At 43.1% G+C, this 20,416-nt stretch overlaps 1 protein-coding gene across 1 annotated transcript; it reads left to right on the plus strand.

Annotated features, from left to right (window-relative positions):
* Nucleotides 1–23: 23 nt before the first annotated feature.
* Nucleotides 24–7,991, plus strand: LOC122928137 (protein ANTAGONIST OF LIKE HETEROCHROMATIN PROTEIN 1-like). The gene is made up of 4 exons (XM_044280694.1): nucleotides 24–582; nucleotides 672–778; nucleotides 6,545–6,691; nucleotides 6,832–7,991. Exons 1-4 carry the CDS (start codon nucleotides 463–465, stop codon nucleotides 7,736–7,738), a joined length of 1,281 nt encoding a protein of 426 aa, XP_044136629.1. The 5' UTR covers nucleotides 24–462; the 3' UTR covers nucleotides 7,739–7,991.
* The last annotated feature ends 12,425 nt before the right edge of the window (nucleotides 7,992–20,416 follow it).

Raw genomic sequence — 20,416 nt, forward strand, 5'->3', positions numbered from 1 at the left:
GTTTGACTGTGTGACCTGGCATCAGGAAATGGCCGTGGTCAGTGTCACCTCGCACTGCACTGAAGACATAGAGCGCGTTATTCTTGTGTGCAGAGGCGGCGCCACAGTGTGAAGTGATGAAAGCTCTATGTAGTATGGACAGTACAGGACAGCACCCTACACATCAACAAGCTTTCCCATTAAACACCTAATAGGCAAAGAGAAGGGGACAGAAATGAAACGCCTAACCCTTGCCTAAGGGGATATTCACACTGAGTTTTTTGGTGTGCTGAAAAGTAACTGATGCGGAATCTGCTTCAGGATTCCGCATGTTTGTTTGGATGTGTTTTTGTTACGGATTTTCAAAGCCAGGCCCATTGAAGATTGTACAACCTACCTCACCTGCACCCCTTCCCTTCCCTTCCCAGTGCTGTTTTGGACAAGTTGTATTTGGTTTTCACAATAACCTATTAGATCAGTATTATGGCTGATCCCGGTACCTCCCGGGGACGCCAGGATCGGACAGTCAAGGTTCGCATGTCGGAAATGCGACTGTTGATGAAAATAATCATCAATGTTGTTCGGCGACGGCGCTGGCAGGAGGTAGGTCGGCTAAAATGAGCTTACTGTTAATTCAAAAATTAAAAACTTTCTCAGAAGTAATGTATTTCTTAAAAATTGTGTTTTAACAGGAAGAAGCAAGACGTCGCCAACGTCGTCGCCGCTATTGGGTCCACCCAATAAATCGTTTGCGCTATGAAAGGGGCCATATTGGACAGCTATACAGCGAATTACGAAGGTACATTTCCTTAAAGGCCACCCTCTATTAGCCTTGGATCAGCCTCGGATTGGACCCCTCAGCCCCAATCAGCCTTAGATGGGACCCCAGAGCCCCCATCAGCCTCAGATTACCCTCCATCAGTCTCTGATCGGACCCACTCAGCCTCATTTCACACACCCCCAGACCCACTCTATCTCAGAGCAGATCCCTCCAGCCCCCATTAGGCTCAGATCAGACCTTATCAACCTCTGATCGGACTCTGCCAACCCCCATCAGACCTCAGATAAGACATTTAAAAAATAAAATAATAAAATTACCTCGCTTGCTCCAGATGGTGCTGCAGATCCAGGACTCAACGCTCCATCACTTTCTCTGGTTCCTTCTGTGTACTGTAAACTGACCGAGCACAGCGTCAGTTCATAGTGTGCGCCTACGTGCACTACGTCCTGCCAGTGTGCACAGTCAAGACATCACAGCGGGACCTGGAAGAAGGACCAGGGGAAGTGAGTACAGCCAGCGCGTGCCTCCCACATGCATTCAGACTATAAGACACACTGCCATGTTTCCCCATATTTGGGGGGGGGGGGTCCTTATAGTCCAAAAAATACAATAAGTGTTTTTGAGCTATTAGTAATTTACAGATAAGGTTTATTAGATATTAGATGATGGCACAAAGTGAAAGCACAATTCACACATGAGCATGAAGGCCCTCTAACATGAGCATGGGCAAATACTTTTTTGGAGATCCGGTGACGTACCGGGCTCTCCGTGTGTAAAGCTAGTTGGAGGCTTCCACCTAGGAGTGAGCGCGGTGACGTCACTGGCACTAATGGGGGGGCTTTAGCCCATAATTGCCAGTGACGTCACCAGGAACACTGCTAGGCGGAAGTCTAAAAAATATAAACAAACAGCCCTGTATCGCGCAGGGCAAGGGAGAGGATCGGAACATGAAGTGCTCCGATGCTCATATCAAAGGGGTCTGCCTTGGTGAAAATGGGGATATGTCCAGTTTCAGCTGTGAACCCGGGCAACCCCTTTAACCCCTTTGTGACAGAACAGTAAAATGCAATCATAAAACAAAATTGCCTCTGAAGGTGTACGTAGCCTTTAAAATTTCACCCAAACTAACAATAGTCTTGATTATTGTAAAGTAATCATTTAATATTCATGTAAAATAAAACTTCACCTACAGTCACTATAAAAAAAATTAAAAAAAACTCCTGCAAATATCAGTTTTTTGTAGATTTTAAATTTATGTCTGAAGTAAATATAGTTGGTGCACAAGTCGGGAGACTGAAGTGCATTTTAATCTCATAGTAATTTTAGCCTTAAAATGGCCACTAACTTTTCACACAACTTATCAGAGCTTAATTTCTAGTTTTTTAACTATCCCCCCACCTTGCTAATTGCTTTTTACTTTGAAAAATGTCTTAGGGTGCGGCTACACGACAACATGTGTCGCAGAAAAGTTGTCCGACTTGTCTGCAAGTTGCTGTCGTGCGACTATTTTAGAACAGATTTGGCTGTGAAAACACAGTCAAGTCACAGGCAAGTCGTATGTTGCGCCAGACTTACATTATAGTCAATGACATGTATGGATTTTTTTGTGACTGTCACAGAATATCGCGTGTCGCTTTGTAACACTATTGGCAAACATTACGTGAAATGTTGCACAACATATCCTTATTCCTGCCTAGGACAGTTCAGTTCCACAGGAGGATCATATTACACATGTCAAGTCTATTGGGAAAGGCAAGGTTGAGAAGGAGCTGAGGAGGCACACACAAACAAGCAGACTGCACAGCTATATAAGAAGGTTATGTCTCAGCACAAGTGCTTTATTAATAACTATACAGGTCAGTACTTCTCTGTAATGTCCTCCATGATGCTAGGGCTACTTCTAAGTGAGTAAAAGTAGGAAGGTTAGGAAGCAGATTCCCCTCTACTTTCTGTGTGCAATGGATAGGAGCTAGTCTCCACCCACCATGTCTGAGAGAACCGAAAACTAGATATTTTGTGTGCCCAGAGGAAAACTGCTAGAAACTTCCAGACACAAGTCATATAATAGCCAGAAATAGTGTTTTCCTCATGTACACACACTGTACTATTGATAATGCAGAATTAGTTAAACCTTTCCTTACCACGACTATAAACCGTACTTGTAAAAGCATTGGATGACATTGCGATCTGCCTGTGCCCCATGGCTGCGCGAACAAGTGGATTAAGGTGAGTTAAATTATTTTTAATTTTTTTAACCCCTCCAGCCCTATTGTACTATGTATTCTGTATTAAGAATGCTATTATTTTCCCTTATAACCATGTTATAAGGGAAAATAATAATGATCGGGTCTCCATTCCGATCGTCTCCTAGCAACCGTGCGTGAAAATCTCACCGCATCCACACTTGCTTGTGTGGGTGCAATGCATTCACCTCACGCATTGCACCCGTGCGGAAATCTCGCCCATGTGAAAGAGGCCTTATAGTTCCCTTGTTTGACTAGTAAGTGGTAAAAAATAAAAATGAAATTAAATCCAATAATTCTTTTTTTTTACCATATAATTTAAAAATAAGTAAAAAAAGTATAAATATACTTTTTATTATAATTTTCACAGTTTTTACTTTTTAAATATTATATCTGTCATCTAATGGCACAAAATAAAGGTGCAAGGTCTCCAGTGAAAAACAATATCAAATGTATGTAGGTTGGCTCAGAAATAGTGTATTAAAGGACATCTGTCAGCAGATTTGTACCTGTGACACTGGCTGACTTGTTAGGCTGGGTTCACACCTGAGCGTTTTACAGCGCGTTCCTACGCGCTGTAAAACGCTCAACAAGGAGAAACCAATGATTCCCTATGGGAATGGTTCACACTTGGGCGTTTTACAGCGCGTACGATCGCGCTGTAAAACGCCCGACGCTCCAAAAAGTACATGAGCGACTTTTGGGGCGTTTGTGGCCATAGGACACTGTAGTGAATCACACAAACGCGCGTCAAACGCGCGTTTACTATTACAAAAACGCGCATAAAAATGCGCGTCATAAACGCGCGTAAAACGCGCGTTTGCGCAACGCTCAAGTGTGAACCCAGCCTTACCTGTGCACTTGGTAGCTGAAGGTATCTGTGTTGCCCCATGTCCATATGTGATATATACAGATAACCCCTTCAGTACCCTGCGATTTTCCATTTTTGCATTTTCATTTTTCACTCCCTGCTTTCCCAGAGCCATAACTTTTTAATTTTTCAGTTCACATAGCCATATAGGGCTTGTTTTCTGCGGGACACATTGTACCTTTTTAATGGCTCCATTTATTATTTGGGGGGGGGGGGGGGGAATTAGAGAAAAAAAGCCATTCTGCAAGGGTTTTATTTATTTATTTTTTACCACATTCCCTATGTGGTAAAACTGAGCAGTTACCTTTATTCTCTGGGTCAGTACGATTAGGCTATATGCACACGACCGTTGTGTGTTTTGTGGTCCGCAAATTGCGGATCCGCAAAACACTAATGGCGTTCGTGTGCTTTCCACAATTTGTGGAACGGCACGGACAGCCTTTAATATAACTGCCTATTCTTGTCCGCAAAGCGCGGACAAGAATAAAACATGTTATATATTTTTTTTTGCGGTCCATGGAACGGAGCCACGAATGCGGACCAAAACAACGGCCGTGTGCATGTAGCCTTACAGTGATAACACATTTATATAGTTTTTCTTGTGTTTTAAAACTTTTACATAACTTATTTTTTTAGGGCAATTTTAATATTATTTTGTGGGATCTATTTTTACAGTGTTCTCTGTATGGTCTAACTAACACAATAACTTTATTCTGTGGGTCAGTACAATTATGATGAAGCCATATTTATGTGGTTTTTGTTATATCTGGTTTTGTGCCGCTGATTCCAAGACCCAGGACCTTTTTACTTTCTGACGACACGACAATATATTAGATTCCTTTCTAGTGATAATCATTATAATGAGGGAGGATGTTTTTTAGACCCTACTGTAGCATGTCAGCTCCCCAACTGCTCCCCTCTCCTCCAGCCTGGCTGAGATCACAGCCAGCTGAAGAGAGGGCTGCTTTAAGCCTTTATTTCTCTGGCCCTGTAGAAGATAGAGATATGGGCCTGGTCTTGTTTGAAAGCTGACATTATCTCCTCTACAGCAGAAGATGTAGCCCTTAGAAATCGGTTCAGGATTGAAAACTGTTTTCAGTTTCAGCTGCTGTAACTCCCAACCTGATTTGTAAAGGCTATGTCTCCTGATGTACAGGAGATAATGCTGTGATTCTGGTCTTATTTTAAAGTTTAGTTTGCCTGCTATTAAACACCAGGCCCATATCACTATGTTCTTCAGACCTGCGATATGAGGTCTTAATGCAGCTCTTCCCCCACACACATCTTGCTGCCCAAGCAAAGCTCGGGCAAAACTGTTAGGGGGTTAAACTGGTTGACCTATCCGGGACATTGATGGCATATTTCTAGGATATGTCATCAATGTCAGATAGGTGCGGATCCCACCTCTGGGATCCATTCCTATCTCCAGAACTGAGTCCCCAAAGTGAACAGAGAGCAGCTGCACATGTGCTGCCATTCTCTGGTCACCCCTGTTTTTAATGGTCTCATAGTGGTGAATGGAGAGCACACCACTCAAGTGCAACCACCTCTCCATTCACTGCTATTTTCGGAACTCCGTAAGCAGCGAACGGAGGGTGATTGCACATGCACGGCCTCTCTCTGTTCATTTTGGGACTTCCGTTCAGGACATAGGAGAGAGTCTCAGGAGTGGGGCCTGCACCTATGTGCCCAAGAGGAAGATTTTCACCGAAACGCGCGTCTGGGTGTGCGGTCTTCCTGCGGAGATATTACTTTTACAACGGTATGATGTTACTTGTATACACTATATACTATCTGGTAGTTATCTGGTAGGGTAGGGATACAACCTCTGTTGTATAATAGGGCTTGTCTTTGCACTTAAACTATATGGCACTTTGCACTTTATATGGTTGGATGCCCATTCAATAGGTTAATTTTAGTATCCTCTTCCTACATTCCTCTTTATGCCATACCCATAATTTATATCTCCCAGTGGTGTACCGCACTTTGTATTTATAAGTTTGTCATATCGTTTTGGATGTTTTTTAACATGTATTTCAATAAAATATATATTAATTAGTCTCAGTGTTTTGTTATAGGTCTTTTCATGTTGCTGAGATAGCTTTGCTAGAGGGGTTTATGTTACTTGTCGCTTTTTGCATTTTTCATGTAACCTATTTTTGGTTCATCTATCTGATGGCAAATCCTAGCAATATGCCATCAATGTCCCTGATGGGCCAACCCCTTTAAATCAACAGTGGACTATCACAGGCAAAGTGATACAAGTTCAGATCATTGAAGTTGTTAGCTGCTAGGTCAGCCAACATCTATAAAGGGGTTTTCTGAGATTTTTATACTGCTGACCTATCCTCAAGATTGGTGGGGGTCCGACACTTGGGATCGGCGCGGATCAGCTGTTTGAGAAGGCATCGGCGCTCATGTGAGCATCGTAGCTTACCAAGCACAGTTCAGTACGTTGTATTGTGGCTGTGCTTGTTATTTCGCTCAGCCCCATTCACTCCACAGATCAGATACTGAGGATAGGTCATCAATCAGTATAAAAATCTCATAAAACTTGTTTAATAATGAAAAATGTGTGGCCATTTTCCCCCATAGGTGTCTATGTTGTTACATGTGGAATCCATTGCATGAAAAAACTGATATAAGTATTTCTTGTGTTCTTTTTATCAGCTTTCCACAAAAATTTTTTGATTTCGTGCGGATGCCAATTAATGCTTTTGATAGGCTGCTGGAAATTTTGTCAGAACATTTATGTCGTCAGGACACCATCATGAGGAGGTCCATCACGCCAATGGAGAGGCTGCTCATCACCTTGAGGTGATTACAATCGATTGCAACTTCTTTTTGGTCGATCTACATGTCATGACCTTCTTGACCATCTCCACTAATGGTTTGGGATTTGGTGCAAATTGTCAAGAATTTCTTTTAACCTACACGTCTCTTTTTTTCTCTTACAGATTCTTGGCTACAGGGGAGAGTTTTGCATCGTTGCATGTCCAATTCCGAGTTGGTAAATCTACCATATCCGGAATTGTCAGGAGCACATGCCATGTGATCTGGCAGTATTTGCAACCCATTTCAATGCCTAGTCCGACCCCAGAGATTTGGTTGCAGGTGGCAGCAGGCTTTCAGTCTGTGGCCAATTTCCCTAATTGCATAGGTGCTGTCGACTGTAAGCATCTACGTGTGCGCCAGCCACCGCACTCAGGATCACGACACATCAACTACAGGAAGTACTTTTCTGTGGTCCTGATGGCAGTCGCTGATTCCACGTACAAGTTTGTTGGTATCGCTGTCGGCGCCTATGGAAGCACTGAGGACTCCCGGGTGCTATTAAAATCGGAATTAGGGAGGCAAGTACTGCAAGACCAGGTGACTCTTCTTCCACCACAACCTCTTCCGGGTACCACAGATCCAGCCCCATTCGTTATGGTATCCGATGAGGCTTTTCCGCTGATGACCAACCTGCTGCGCCCATACCCACGAAGAAGACTGGATGCCCGAAAGAGAGTCTTCAACATGAGGTTGAGCCAGGCACGATGCTTTGTGGAGGGCACCTTTGGGATGTTGACTAGTAAGTGGAGGGTCTTCACCAGTGCAATGCAGTTGGATGAGGCCACAGTTGACGAGGTCATTAAAGCTGCCTGTGTTCTCCACAACTATGTGCGTGACTATGACAGTACCAACATGGACATGGAGACACAGTCTGCTTTTGGTGACCAAAATGTCAACTGGGGCTTGGGTAGGCCATCCAACCGCGCTATGCTGGTGAGAAAAACCTTTGCGGACTACTTCATGAGTCCTGAAGGTGCCGTGTCTGGGCAATTTGACAGCCTCCGTGATGGGCAACCACACCAGGAGTGATGAATCTTCTCATGTTGGACAGCACACCATCTTTGTATTTCATTTCTCTTGGCTGCTTCTTTCAACAGAATATTGATCTCAAGTATGGACTCATTCCACAGTGGACTATTGCCTTAGGCATTATTATTCTATCTGAACTTTTTGACTTTTGGCCTGTGAATATTTTTCTGTTGTCCAACTGCCCCCACACACATTACATTGCCACATGGTGGTATACGTTTGTTATAATAAATATTATTTTGAATAATGAGAATGCAGTGCATCAGTTATAGCCTTATGAATTTTGAGGATAAACTGTATTGTGTGTTCGCATATACCAAGATGTGTTTGCAAAACACTGTAGATTTTGCAGCGTATGCAAAATTTGACATACTGTATATGTCTGTGTTTATATGAAAGGAGTTTTTTCATCCATTTATATATTGACGAGCTAGCCTCTGGAACAGTAATGAATATTTGATCTGTGGTGGAAACAATACAGTGGTAGAACCTGGAAGTCGAAGACTCCATACTCTATGTAGTGGATGTACTGGCATACTGTACCTCCTATTGAAGGCATTGCGAGTACACCGCCACAGTGTATGGAGACTTCTCTTTTTCACACCATCCTCTGTGTAGTATGGCACCCACAACTACGACAAACAAGTATTCATTTGGTGTACCAGACCGCCACCAATCTGTCCTAGATCAACTATCATGGGGGTAGCCCATCAATCACAAATCAAGGCAAGAAAATCCCTTTTTAATGTTGACCTATCCTTAGGACCTCTGCCAATCACCTGGTTGGCAATAAACTATTTTGCACATGTATTCTTGACAGTTGACACTATAACATAAAATATTGCCGCATTCTATTGCTTGCTCTGGATCTGAACAAGGGATGCCTCGTGTAAATTCAGAGACATTATGTGTGCCAAAAGGCATGTGTGTACATGTGTATATGTTTTGGATCATAGGCAAAATTTAGACTCAGACTCTGAACCATTTTCATAACAATTTTAATGAAAATTCAAATAGAAAATTAACATTAAATAAAAAAACTATTTACATATTTTGGCACCAACCACACATACAAACTCAGCCCAACACAAATATTAAAAATTATTGAAAAGGGAGGACTTCCCTCACTATTGTGGACAGAAAGGGGTAGATGGCTGGGTTCCAAAGGTTAGTTGGCCTACTGCTTTTGTATGTTGTCAGAAGGTAGGGGAAGAAGGAGTGCAAGGCACTTACTAATGTATTATCATTATCTACAGGTGAAAAATTAGCATATTGTGCAAAAGTTCATTTATTTCAGTAATGCAACTTAAAATTAGAAAATTGTAAAAAGGTTCAATATTCTAGGCTCAAAGTGTCAAACTATAGTCAGCTAATTAATCCATACCCCCTGAGCAAAGGGGACCTCAAAATTGTGACTTTGGGGTTTCATAAGCTATAAACCATAATCATCCAAATTATACCAAATAAAGGCTTGAAATATCTCGCTTTGCATGTAATGAGTCTCTCTCATATGTTAGTTTCACCTTTTAAGTTGCATTACTGAAATAAATTAACTTTGCACGATATTCTAATTTTTCGAGTTTCACCTGTATATTGCTCCCTTTCCTGGCTTGATTCATTTTTCCATTACATTATACACGACTCCTATCCAGGGGTTATGATCACCCTGTAATCCATCACCGGTGGCTGTGCTTGTACAATATAGGAAAAAAGCCACCAGAGAAGCCAGCAAAGGAGGCAATATGGGTAATAACAATACATTGGCTTGTATTAAAGGGGTTGTCCGGGATTGAGGACTTACATTACTACAAGACAGACATACATATAACATACATCCATATCCTACCTTTTCCACATGTTTCTCAAGCCCCAGTTTTCTTATAGGAAATTCTTTGCCGGAAGTGAACTTTTCTTAGACGCGGTGACGTACCGGATCCTTTGCAGGAGCACTGAAGCCTCTTCTTTCGGCTGCTCAGGGAGCCCGGTGACGTCCCCGGCACTGATGGGCGGGCTTTAGCGCTGCCCTAGCCAGTAAACGGCTAGGGCAGCGCTAATGCCGACTCATCAGAGCCGGTGACGTCAACGAACACACTGCCCTGCGAAAGCCTCCGCCGGGCAGTGTGTTATTGTAAACAAGAGCCTTTGCCCTGCGAGATTTAGCGCAGCGCAAAGGAGAGCATCAGAGCATGAACTGGTCTGATGCTCAAATCAGGGGGGCTGCCTGGGTGAAAATAAAGGTTTGTCCGGGTTCAGCTCTGAACCCAGACAACCCCTTTAACTTTCTCTACATGATGAGGCCTCATGCACACGGCCGTGTTCCGCGGCCGAGAGCGGACCGTGGAAACCCGGCTGGGATTCCTCCTGACAGCATGAGCGCACGGCGTCATTGGTTGCTATGACGCCGTGCGCTTCATGCAGCCGCTGCTGTACAGTAATACACTAGTATATTGTATTACTGTACAGGAGCGGCTGCATGAAGCGCACGGCGTCATAGCAACCAATGACGCCGTGCGCTCATACTGTCAGGAGGAATCCCGGCCGAGTTTCCACGGTCCGCTCTCGGCCGCAGAACACGGCCGTGTGCATGAGGCCTAAATATAATTTGCTGAAATGAGACATCTCTTTGGTGGCACTGTTTAATGTACCATATCTTGTGTTGGAAAACATAAAAGAATTGAAAAAAATGTAATTGGGGAAAAAACACAATTCCAAACATAGTTTTTTGGATTTTGTTTTTACAGTGTTCACTGTACATTAAACATTACCTGACAACCTTATTCTGTGGGTAAGTATGATTATAGATATAGCAAATTTACTTAGTTTGTATTATGTTTTACTATTTAAAAAATAAAAATCTTCGAAAAAAATGATTTATGTCTCCATATTCTGACGCTAATAACTTTTTTTTAAATATATTTTTGTCTACAGATCTGTGTAAGGGTTTGTTTTTATTTGTACCATTTTGTGATACATATGACTTTGCTCACTTTTTATTCAATTTTTTTCCATGTAAATTTTTTTACTCACACAGGATATATTTTTACATTTCGATAGTTTGGACATTTGCGGCATGGTGATACCAATTACGTTTATTTTTTATTTTTATATGTAAAATTGGGAAATATTTGTGTTTTATTTATTTTTTTACTTAACATTTTTTTACTGTCATTTTTAGTCCCCTTAGGGGATTTGAATATCCAAACCTTTGATCGTTTATACCATAGACTACAATCATATACTATTGATGTTTATGGGATTTTTATTGACTTCGGCAGTGCTTAACAGGCACACCTCATCACGGCATCTAAATGCTTTAATGACTGCGATCAACATTATTGGCGGTTGTGGTCATTAGCTGTGGGTCTCTGCTGTTTGAAACTTGCCAGCTATGGTGCCCGCTGCACGCCCGAGCGGGCACCATCTGTGCCCATCGCTCCTGCGCCGTACATGTAAGGTAGAAAAAGGATTAAAGCCGCCTTCACACAAACGTATTTGCAATCCGTATATGGCCCAGATTATATGTACCGGAATCCGCTGCTAATGTTAATCATTAGAGCTATTCCCATGGGCGTATAATTTCCATTAGCATCTGAAATCCGCAGCATGTCTGAGTTTTATGCATATTTGTTTCCAAATACACACATTATGGTCTATGGCAGTGCATCAGAAATGCACGGAGGATGAAATCCTGAAGCAATACTGATGGTATATTTTCAGGAATACATGCATATTCTAAAGCCAGAATACTGACATATTTCAAATACGATCCTGTGAAAGCTGCCAAAGTGCAACTAAAGTACATCTTTAAATTGTGTCCCCTTTGCATTACATTTGTTTAGAAGCCATACTGTAGGCTAGTAGTGGCATTCCTTTTTATAATTTTTTTTATTTAGCCTTTTTTTTTTACTTTTTGCCTTCCATGAAGTCATACGAAACCTTTGGGTGGGGCATTAAAATGTAATTCTTGATTTTTCCTGGGGCTGACGTATTAACTCCAGTCACGGGAGGAACAAAGCCTCCTGATATGCCCTGCAGAGCTGATCTGCTAACACCCAGCAACCCTTGTGGATACCCAGGATCTGGCAGTCCCATGAAGTGGTATTTTTGCTTTCTGATCTGTATACATAGTGCTCATTGAGCACTATGTATACTGCAATGGGGAAGGCAGGAACAGCAAAAATGTCTCCGCCTTCTCTATTTGGAGCCCTGCTATCACTGACAACTGACTCCCTGTTCATTCAGCTGCGCGGTCTTCGTGCAGCTGCCATCACTGAAAGGATGTTCAGAAACATCCTTGCAGAGATAAACGTTGACTACCAGGTCTGGAGGCAGTTAAAAAAAGAACCCATAACTTTTATATTTTTCTGTTGATGGAATTGTGCAAGGTGCGAGATATAGTTTTTATTGGTATTGTTTTGGAGTACCTTCAACTTTTCAATCATTTTTGCCTATTTTTTTATTTTTTGCAAAGTCAGGTGACCAAGAAGCGGCAATTGGCGTCCCCCCCCCTAGGGGACATGAAAATGCTATTAACATTATATTATCCTTTCAACACCTCTGACAGGCAGTACTACAGTAGCAGACCTCAGACCTATGGGACCCTGTGATGTGCATCATAGGGACGTTTTTGGGTGATAGGGGGACAGAGAGCCTACTGCTCAGATATGCAGCGAGCCACAGTGGAGAATGGGAGTGATGGTTGTGGTAGTAATACTCACAGTTCACAGTGGCAGTTTTCCCTATGGCGCTCCACAGGCCGTGCACAGTGAATGGAGGGTGCATCCTTGCTTCCCTTGGGGCACTCCATGACTTTATGGTACTCCTGTCTTGTGATAGTTGGGGAGGCTATGATGTTGAACGGTTGGGCAGGTTACAAGGCATGAATACAGGAGTAAGGGCTGGCAAATGATGGAAGCAATAACCAGGCCCAGTTTAATTACAATAAAGTCTCTCTTTACTGAGCAGATAATGATGAGTAGGTGATGAGTGATGGAGTTCAGATAGCAGCAATTGGTACAGTCCTGAGGTATATCACAGAGCTTACTTTTTTCCAATGGGTGTGTGTATAGGCAGCGGCAATGATGGTAGTAATACTTTCCGAGTCTCACTCTAAAACACACATTGCAACTTTTCCCAAATAACCACAGCCATGCAATTCCGTGGGGTGCAGATCTTAGATCCAGATGGCCAGTCCATCTCAAAGTGTGGTCAGCAACTGGTGGCAATGAACCTTTTCAAAAAGCGGTAAAGTCTTTTTTTTAATTTTTTTTTATTAACAATTTTTTATTGTTTTTGAGGTCATTCACCAAAAAATAAAAGGTACATTCCATCAGATATGTAAACAACGCTTATGCTCGATGAGATGACAATGGTAGGTTAATTTCGGTGAAACTTGAATTACAGAAAAAGACTGCATTGGTAAATTAAGCCTGTTAAGAGGCCCAGAAGTGAAGTAGGCACAACATAATGTATTGTAAAGTAAAGTATTACAAAACAGTACAAAAAACATAGAAAGAACTAAGGGGCATGATTGATGGAATATAAGCCACTTAGCAACAGATAGGGCTTAGAGAGAGTAATCATTTAAAGACATGATGGTACGTAAGGGTACTGAGAAAGGGTCAATGGAACCCTCTAAATTGTTTCCAAGGGAACCAAATAGTTAGGAAAGAGGACCGAGAACGTAGTTCCCAATTAGAGAGTTCCCCTAACCTATAGATCTGGTCTAGTCTTTGGATCCATTTAGCCACATCTGGGACTTCAGGGGAAAGCCAGGAGGACGCTATTAGAAGGCCCTAGACCCCTAAGGCCCTAGCTGAGGAGAGTTAGATCAGGGGAGCAGGGAAGTGTAGTTTGGCAAATATGGTTGCAATTTTTTACTATAGTACGCCACCAGTCATTGATGGTTTGACACTTCCACCAGATGTGGAAGAAAGAACCTTTGGAGGTCTGGCATCTCCAGCATAAGTCAGAGCAATTTGGAAAATAGAGAGAAATTGATTCAGGAGTTTTGTACCATCTTGTCAGAATTTTATAGCCATTCTCTTGAATGCGTATACACCTAGATATTTTGTGAGGGGTTAAAAAGACCGTAGAACTCTCCGTAGGAGACAGAAATCGACCTAAATCTCTTTCCCATGTTCCAATTATTGCTGGCTTAATAAGAGATACGGGTGTTTTCAAGCGGCTATACAGAATTGAGATGATTCTTTTGGGAGGCTGTTTTGCACGAGTGTTGTGTCAAACCAGGAAGACAGGGGCTGTAAGGGAGACGCTTTAAGGAGGGCAATGACTTCTGAGTTGAAGAAACCCTGTAGAAAGGTAAGAGTTGCGGAGTTCCCCAAGCCTTCAATGAGGTCTGACACATGCTTTATCATTGTCACGGCTCAGGATGGGGGAAATCCTCAGCCGTGCGATGATGGTGGATGTCCGGTCGCTACTTGGCCAGGACCACAGAATTAGGGAGCAGGTCACCTCCTATTGCGTCCCTAACGCTGACCCTGTCTCCTGTCAGTATGAGCCGACCTTGATGGTAGGAGGGCTCATACGCTGGAACCTTATAGTCCCTACAAGCCCTCAAGTCGGCCCTGAACTAGAGAACAGAGTAAGACAACCCACTCCTCCTAGACACGGAGGAGCAGGAGTCTCACTGGCCAAGCAGCAAGAAGAAGGGAACATCAACAGGCCTATGGATATGGCAGGTGCTGCACTAGTTCCAGCCACTTGCCACAGCCTTGCTGACTGGGTCCGTGTGCAGGCAAGCTGGAGTCCACAAACAATACAAATAGTACTCAGCACACACACATCCACACACAGGAACCCAGATCCATAGCTGCACAGAATAGTAAAGGAAAACATAAACATTATAACCACAGTGGTGGCTCTCACTGGCAGATAGCAAACAAAGGAGGCTGCTCCAGCTAGCAAGGCTGAAGCAACCTACTGAGCCATGCCAAAGAGAGAGGCTATATAGGCCCAAGTGGCCACACCCAACGGTTGGACACACCCAGTGACACACACACACTGGGAAGGGAGTTAACCCTTCCAACACCACAGAAGGGAAAACACCAACTTAAAGGGGAAGTGTCCAACTCAACAAACACACTGTGGCTGTTGCCGCAGGCAATGACATGGGTGGCAACCGTGTCCTGGGAGTCAGCCCAAAGGCCGGGACACTGCCACCACATGTACACATCAACCAAACATTGCCATGGACAGCCACAGTGAAGGGACGATGTCAGTGCACCGCAAACACCAAACAGAGTGCACACAGGCATACAAAAGTGCATATACACACGCACACAACTCCAAGGGAACCGCACACATAGCTGTTGTCCGCGGCAACCGCACTGAGGCTAACTACATTATGCCTCCAGCTGCGGTTGACACAACAACCCAAACCGCGGGCAACTGTATGCGGCTCCGAAGGAGTCACGGCCTAAACCGTGGCCGTGACAATCATTTAGTAATTCTGGTAAGGGTGTAGTTGAAAGTCTAATTGAGGGAGGGCAACCCTCCTTCAGAGCCATAGGAGCTAGATCCATTATGTCTCCTAGAGTGAGGAGAGGTGAGGGGGTTGTTAATAGCTTATTATGTGAGGAGAACCAGTCCCAGACTGATAATGTACTCTATCATGGGATTTGGGACTTTCTGTAGTAGTAGGAGGGGTTTGCCTGATAGTAGGAGAGCCCGTGGAGAGGAGGGAAGAAAGGTTTTCCATGCAGACCCAGGCTTTATGGGGGGGGGAGATCTGATCCATTATACTACTCTGGCTAGGTGTATGGCTCTCATGTACATTTCTGGGTCAGGAAGGCCAATTCCTCCCAGCCTTTTAGGTTTGGTAAGAGTGTTGAAGGAGATTCTAGGACGCCGTCCTTTCCAGATTAATTTACGGATTGATTTATTGAAAGTGATGAAGAAGGATTTTGGCATTTTGATTGGGAGGGATTGCATTAGGTAAGTCAGTCTGGGTCCAAAAGCGGTAAAGTCTTAATGCCATATATAAGTGTGGCACCTTACTGTCTGAATCCAGTGCACGGCCATGTTGGTTCTAGACCTTCTATAGATGTCTTTTCTCTTTCCTTCAGGAGTATTCTCTCAGTTAAAGAGGTTGTGTCAAGAAATTTTTTTTGCATTTTTCTTACCAGTACCTGGATCTGAATATGTAATTAAAAATGTAACCAAGGAGCTATAGTCAATATCTGTATAGCGCCACCTGCTGTCTATTCTTGTCCTTATTTTTTGTCTGTCTCACTGAGATGGTGGAAAAGGCTATAAATGGGGAGATCTTTGGATCCATGTGAGGTACAGTGCTGGTTCTAGCTTTGTTCGAATGGTATTCTCATGTACTATGTGATGTCTGATTTTCATTTTTTCCAACAATCATGGCAAAACCCCTTTAAGTCGTTCTCTGGCAGCTTTTCGGTCTCAGGAGCAGTATCTCCCAGCTCACATATAGTAACAGAGTAGGTATTTTCTCTTGCTCTGCTCATCTAAGAGTCTCTAACCAGGTGAAGGGCTATCTCCATCACCCTAATGAACTAACCAAGTCTGCCAGTTACTTGAGTATTTGTTGTCTATGCATTGCCATTAGGTATACATAGCGCATAAAGAAATATGTGCTTAAAACAACAAACTGATTCAATAGCATTAAATTAACCCTTTGCAGTGATCCTCTGGGGCACTGCAGATGCCACATTTGTTATTGATCGCAGAATCTGAGATTAAATGGTCAGGACAGAAATGATCTCATATTCCAGTTGCTGTAGGTGGGTGTCAACTTTATTACACTGTCGGCACCTGCCCCATGTGGAGTCCTTTTCGTACAATCTCTTTAGACTTCAGTTGTACATGAAGGGGTTAAAATAAAAACTGGCTTTATCGCCCATACTGAGTAATCACAAATCAGCTTTCATTTTATTCTGTTGCTCTGGTAAAGCTGCCCGGTGATCAGTTGCTATGGTTTTTCTTTTAGACAGTTTTCATAAATCTTTCATTTTTTTGGTATCTTTTTTCATTATGCCTTGGAAAAAAAAAATCCAAAAAAATGGCAAAAGGGGCACATGACCAGCAGTTTTTTGGGGTGAAGAATACACACCACGCCGGCACGTGACATGGGCACCACTACAAAGGGTGAATCTGTCTCCACTCAATCTTGTATACACCTTCCAGTAAGGCTCCAAATTCAGCATAAATCACACCTCAAATACAGTCCCCCCCACCCCAAATACACACTGCCACCACCTGTTATTAGAGCTGACAAGATGCCAATCCATTAACACACAAGTACAAACTGGCACACACTGATGTCAGGCATCAAACATTCTTTCAAAGACTGTGGAGTATTAGGGTATAAAAAGATTAAAGTTTAAAGAATAAAGCTTTAATTTAAAAGGTACAGTGCTTGCAAAATATAAAAGGAGACAAAATAAAATTACATGCAAAACAGTTATAAAAAAAAGGGAGAAAATAATAAGAGTCGTAAAGCTTACAAGTTTTTCTGTTGTTATGAGGGTAGGCAGAGCAATGGATTCATATCTCAGACTTATCTGGCCCTCAAATATGAACACTGCCTATTGCTTCAATCGTGCGTCATACTTTGAGTCCTTGGCTCGTGTTTCAGAGCCACTATTCTGGTTAATTATCCAAATTTCTTGTGTACGACTGGCCAGTAAATTACTAAACGGGTAAGTACAGGCAAGAATATTGAATTGGCATTGTCCCTTGAGATTAAGGAATGTTCAGTGTTGATGGGTAGATTTCCATTTTTCAATCATTTGAAGCTTGTAGACGCAAGACTTAAGACGGCCATACACACTGAATAGCTGTCAGCCGAACGATTGTTTGGCCGACAGTTATTTCTCCTGACTCCCCCCCGTGTTCCCCATACAGATGCGCGTTTAGCTCGGCCAAACTTGTATGTGTTTTGCGGAGAGAGCAGAGAAAGCCGCTGCCAGACACTTCTGCCTGGAGAACAAAGGATGTTCATTTTGCCCAATTCTTGTCTCCCCCAACATCATCTATCAGGGGAGAGTTGGGAGCTCTCCACATGCATTAGTGTCGGCCAAACTAAGCCGCTCTCGGCGAGTTTGGCCGACAAAGGACTAATGTGTATGGCCAGCTTAGGCTACTTTCACACTAGCGTTTTTTGCGGATCCGTCATGGATCTGCAAAAACGCTTCCGTTACAATAATACAACCGCATGCATCCGTCATGAACGGATCCGGTTGTATTACGTCTTATATTGCCAAGACGGTTCCGTCCAGAACACCATTGAAAGTCAGTGGGGGGTGGATCCGTTTTCTATTGTGTCAGAGAAAACGGATCCGTTCTGACACACAATGCAAGTCAATGGGGACGGATCCGTTTTCTCTGACACAATAGAAAACGTCTTGCTCCGCATCCCAGGACGGATAGCAAAACTCTGCAGGCAGCATTTTGGTGTCCACCTCCAGAGCGGAATGGAGACTGATGGGAGGCAAACTGATGCATTCTGAGCGGATCCTTTCCATACAGAATACATTAGGGCAAAACGGATCAGTTTTGCCCATGACAGATTTCACAAACGGAAAGCCAAAACGCTAGTGTGAAAGTAGCCTTTTGGTATAACATCTTACCCTTTACATTGATCAAGAGACAAACTCCTCAGCTATGGTTCCTTCAGTAAAACATTCCCCGGACAGTTTCAAAAGACTACTACAGTGATTGGCCGAAAGGGCCTTTACTGGCATTTCCTGAACGTCGGGCCATGGCCGGTAAGTGTCGGAATGGCATTCTTCTTTTTTATTTTTAACCCACTGTGAGCCATATATAACAAATGTAATACTGCTGGACCGCCTCATTAATGTCTTGATGTTCCCTGTGTGGTAAAAGTGGGCAGAGGTAGTATGGTTTGTTTAAATATGCTCCGCTAATCATTTTATTTGATAGTGGGTGATAATGTCTGAATCTTAAATGTATATAGAAATGGTGCTGTCGCCCACCAGTTGCGGCAGCTGTGACTAGGAATATGATAAACTCATTGGGGCTCTGCCTAGCAAGTGTACTTTTGCAGAACTTCAATGCAGAGTCTGAAAGATTCAATAATTATTTCAGTTGGGAACAAATATGAAAGAAGAAACTGATTAGGTAAAATAATAATTTGTTGTTACCGACTGTAAGTCTACAAAATGATGACTGCATATATATGTGTCCACTTATTGAACGTGAAATAAACATGACCTGCATAAAGCCTGACATGGAGGGCCAGATATGGTTTTAGCTGTACTGCAGTTCTTATCTTCTGACGCAAGCAGGCAGTGTCTCAGAGCTGCTTCTCAGATGTTTATCACATGGAAGGATTTACATCTGATAGTAATATCATCTGACAACTGAAGCAGTTGAAAATCTTTCCAGATATACAGTATACACTAATCAGCTCTAATATTAAACAAGGCCTTTTATTGTGTAAGTCCTCCTTGTGTCATCAAATAAGTTATGGTCACTCAAAGCATAGGCCTCACAAGACCTCTGATGGTGTCCTGTGGTATCTGGTACAGAGACATTAGCAGCAGATCTCTTAAAGGCTGTATTACAGTACATTAAGATTATGCAGGCGATTGTCCGGAAGGAAGGGTTCCTTCCTGGCAATCGCCTCCTCTTTAGTGAAGAAGACTGCTGATATTACATGCAGCGATCTCCTCCACAGTATAGGGAGGAGCAATCACTAATGTCATCGCTGTTTCCCATACAGACTCGTTTGCCTGCAGCAGATCCTGATTAGACAGCACTATCTGCCGCCGGCAAACAATGATTTTTAAGCATGGTTGAAAACCTGGATTGCCCAGGTAATTGGCGGCAGTATTAGGGTCCATTCACGCGTCCGTTGTTTCTTTCCTGATCTGTTCCGTTTTTTGCGGAACAGATCTGGACCAGTTTTGTACCCATTCATTTTCAATGGTACCCAAAAAAAATCAGACATTGAGCTGTCCGATTTTTTTCAGGACCCATTGAAAATGAATGGGTACAGTACTGGTCCAGATCTGTTCCGCAAAAAAACGGAACAGATCAGGAAAGAAACAATGGACGTGTGAATGGACCCTTACATTGCCAGATCATCGCTAAAGAGCATTCCAGCTATTTTTGGTGGGCCAATAGGAAGGCTTGGTAGTGGCCGGCACTGCCAACCACCACTTTGCCGGCCTCATGTTAGTTGCTTCATTTTAGAGATATGCGGTATGCCTAGCGGTATGCCTCCTTGTCTGACCACTTTAGGTCATGTAGTTGTGAAGTGGAGCCTCCATGAGCTGAACTTATTTCTGTAGCACATCCCACAGGTGCTTGATCAGATTGAGATCTGGGCAATTCAGAGACCTTGAACTCTGTCATGTTCCTCAGTCCATTACTGAGCGATAATTGCTGTGTGACAGGGTGCGTTATTCTGCTGAAGAGGCCACTACCAATAGGGATTGCCATGAAGAAGTGTACTTGTTTGCATCAATGTTTAGATGGTATGTGTCAATGTAACATCCACAGGAATACTAGGACTCAAGGTTTCCCAGAAATACTTTGCCCAGTGCATCATACTGCCTGTGCCTTCTTACCATAGTTGTACACGCATAGACGTACACGCAACTGGATGTCTGCATGATGTAAAACGCAATTCATCATATCAGGCCACCTTCTTCCATTTCGCCATGG

Source organism: Bufo gargarizans, chromosome 2 (genome assembly GCF_014858855.1).
Source record: "Bufo gargarizans isolate SCDJY-AF-19 chromosome 2, ASM1485885v1, whole genome shotgun sequence".
Lineage (NCBI taxonomy): Eukaryota > Metazoa > Chordata > Amphibia > Anura > Bufonidae > Bufo > Bufo gargarizans.

What these genes read in the sequence shown, in the direction of transcription:
- LOC122928137 (XM_044280694.1), top strand. Translation starts at nt 463, where the DNA reads ATGGCTGATCCCGGTACCTCCCGGGGACGCCAGGATCGGACAGTCAAG. An exon ending in GGCGACGGCGCTGGCAGGAG is followed by an intron (nt 583 to 671) that starts GTAGGTCGGCTA and finishes GTGTTTTAACAG; the next exon opens with GAAGAAGCAAGACGTCGCCA. An exon ending in CTATACAGCGAATTACGAAG is followed by an intron (nt 779 to 6,544) that starts GTACATTTCCTT and finishes TCTTTTTATCAG; the next exon opens with CTTTCCACAAAAATTTTTTG.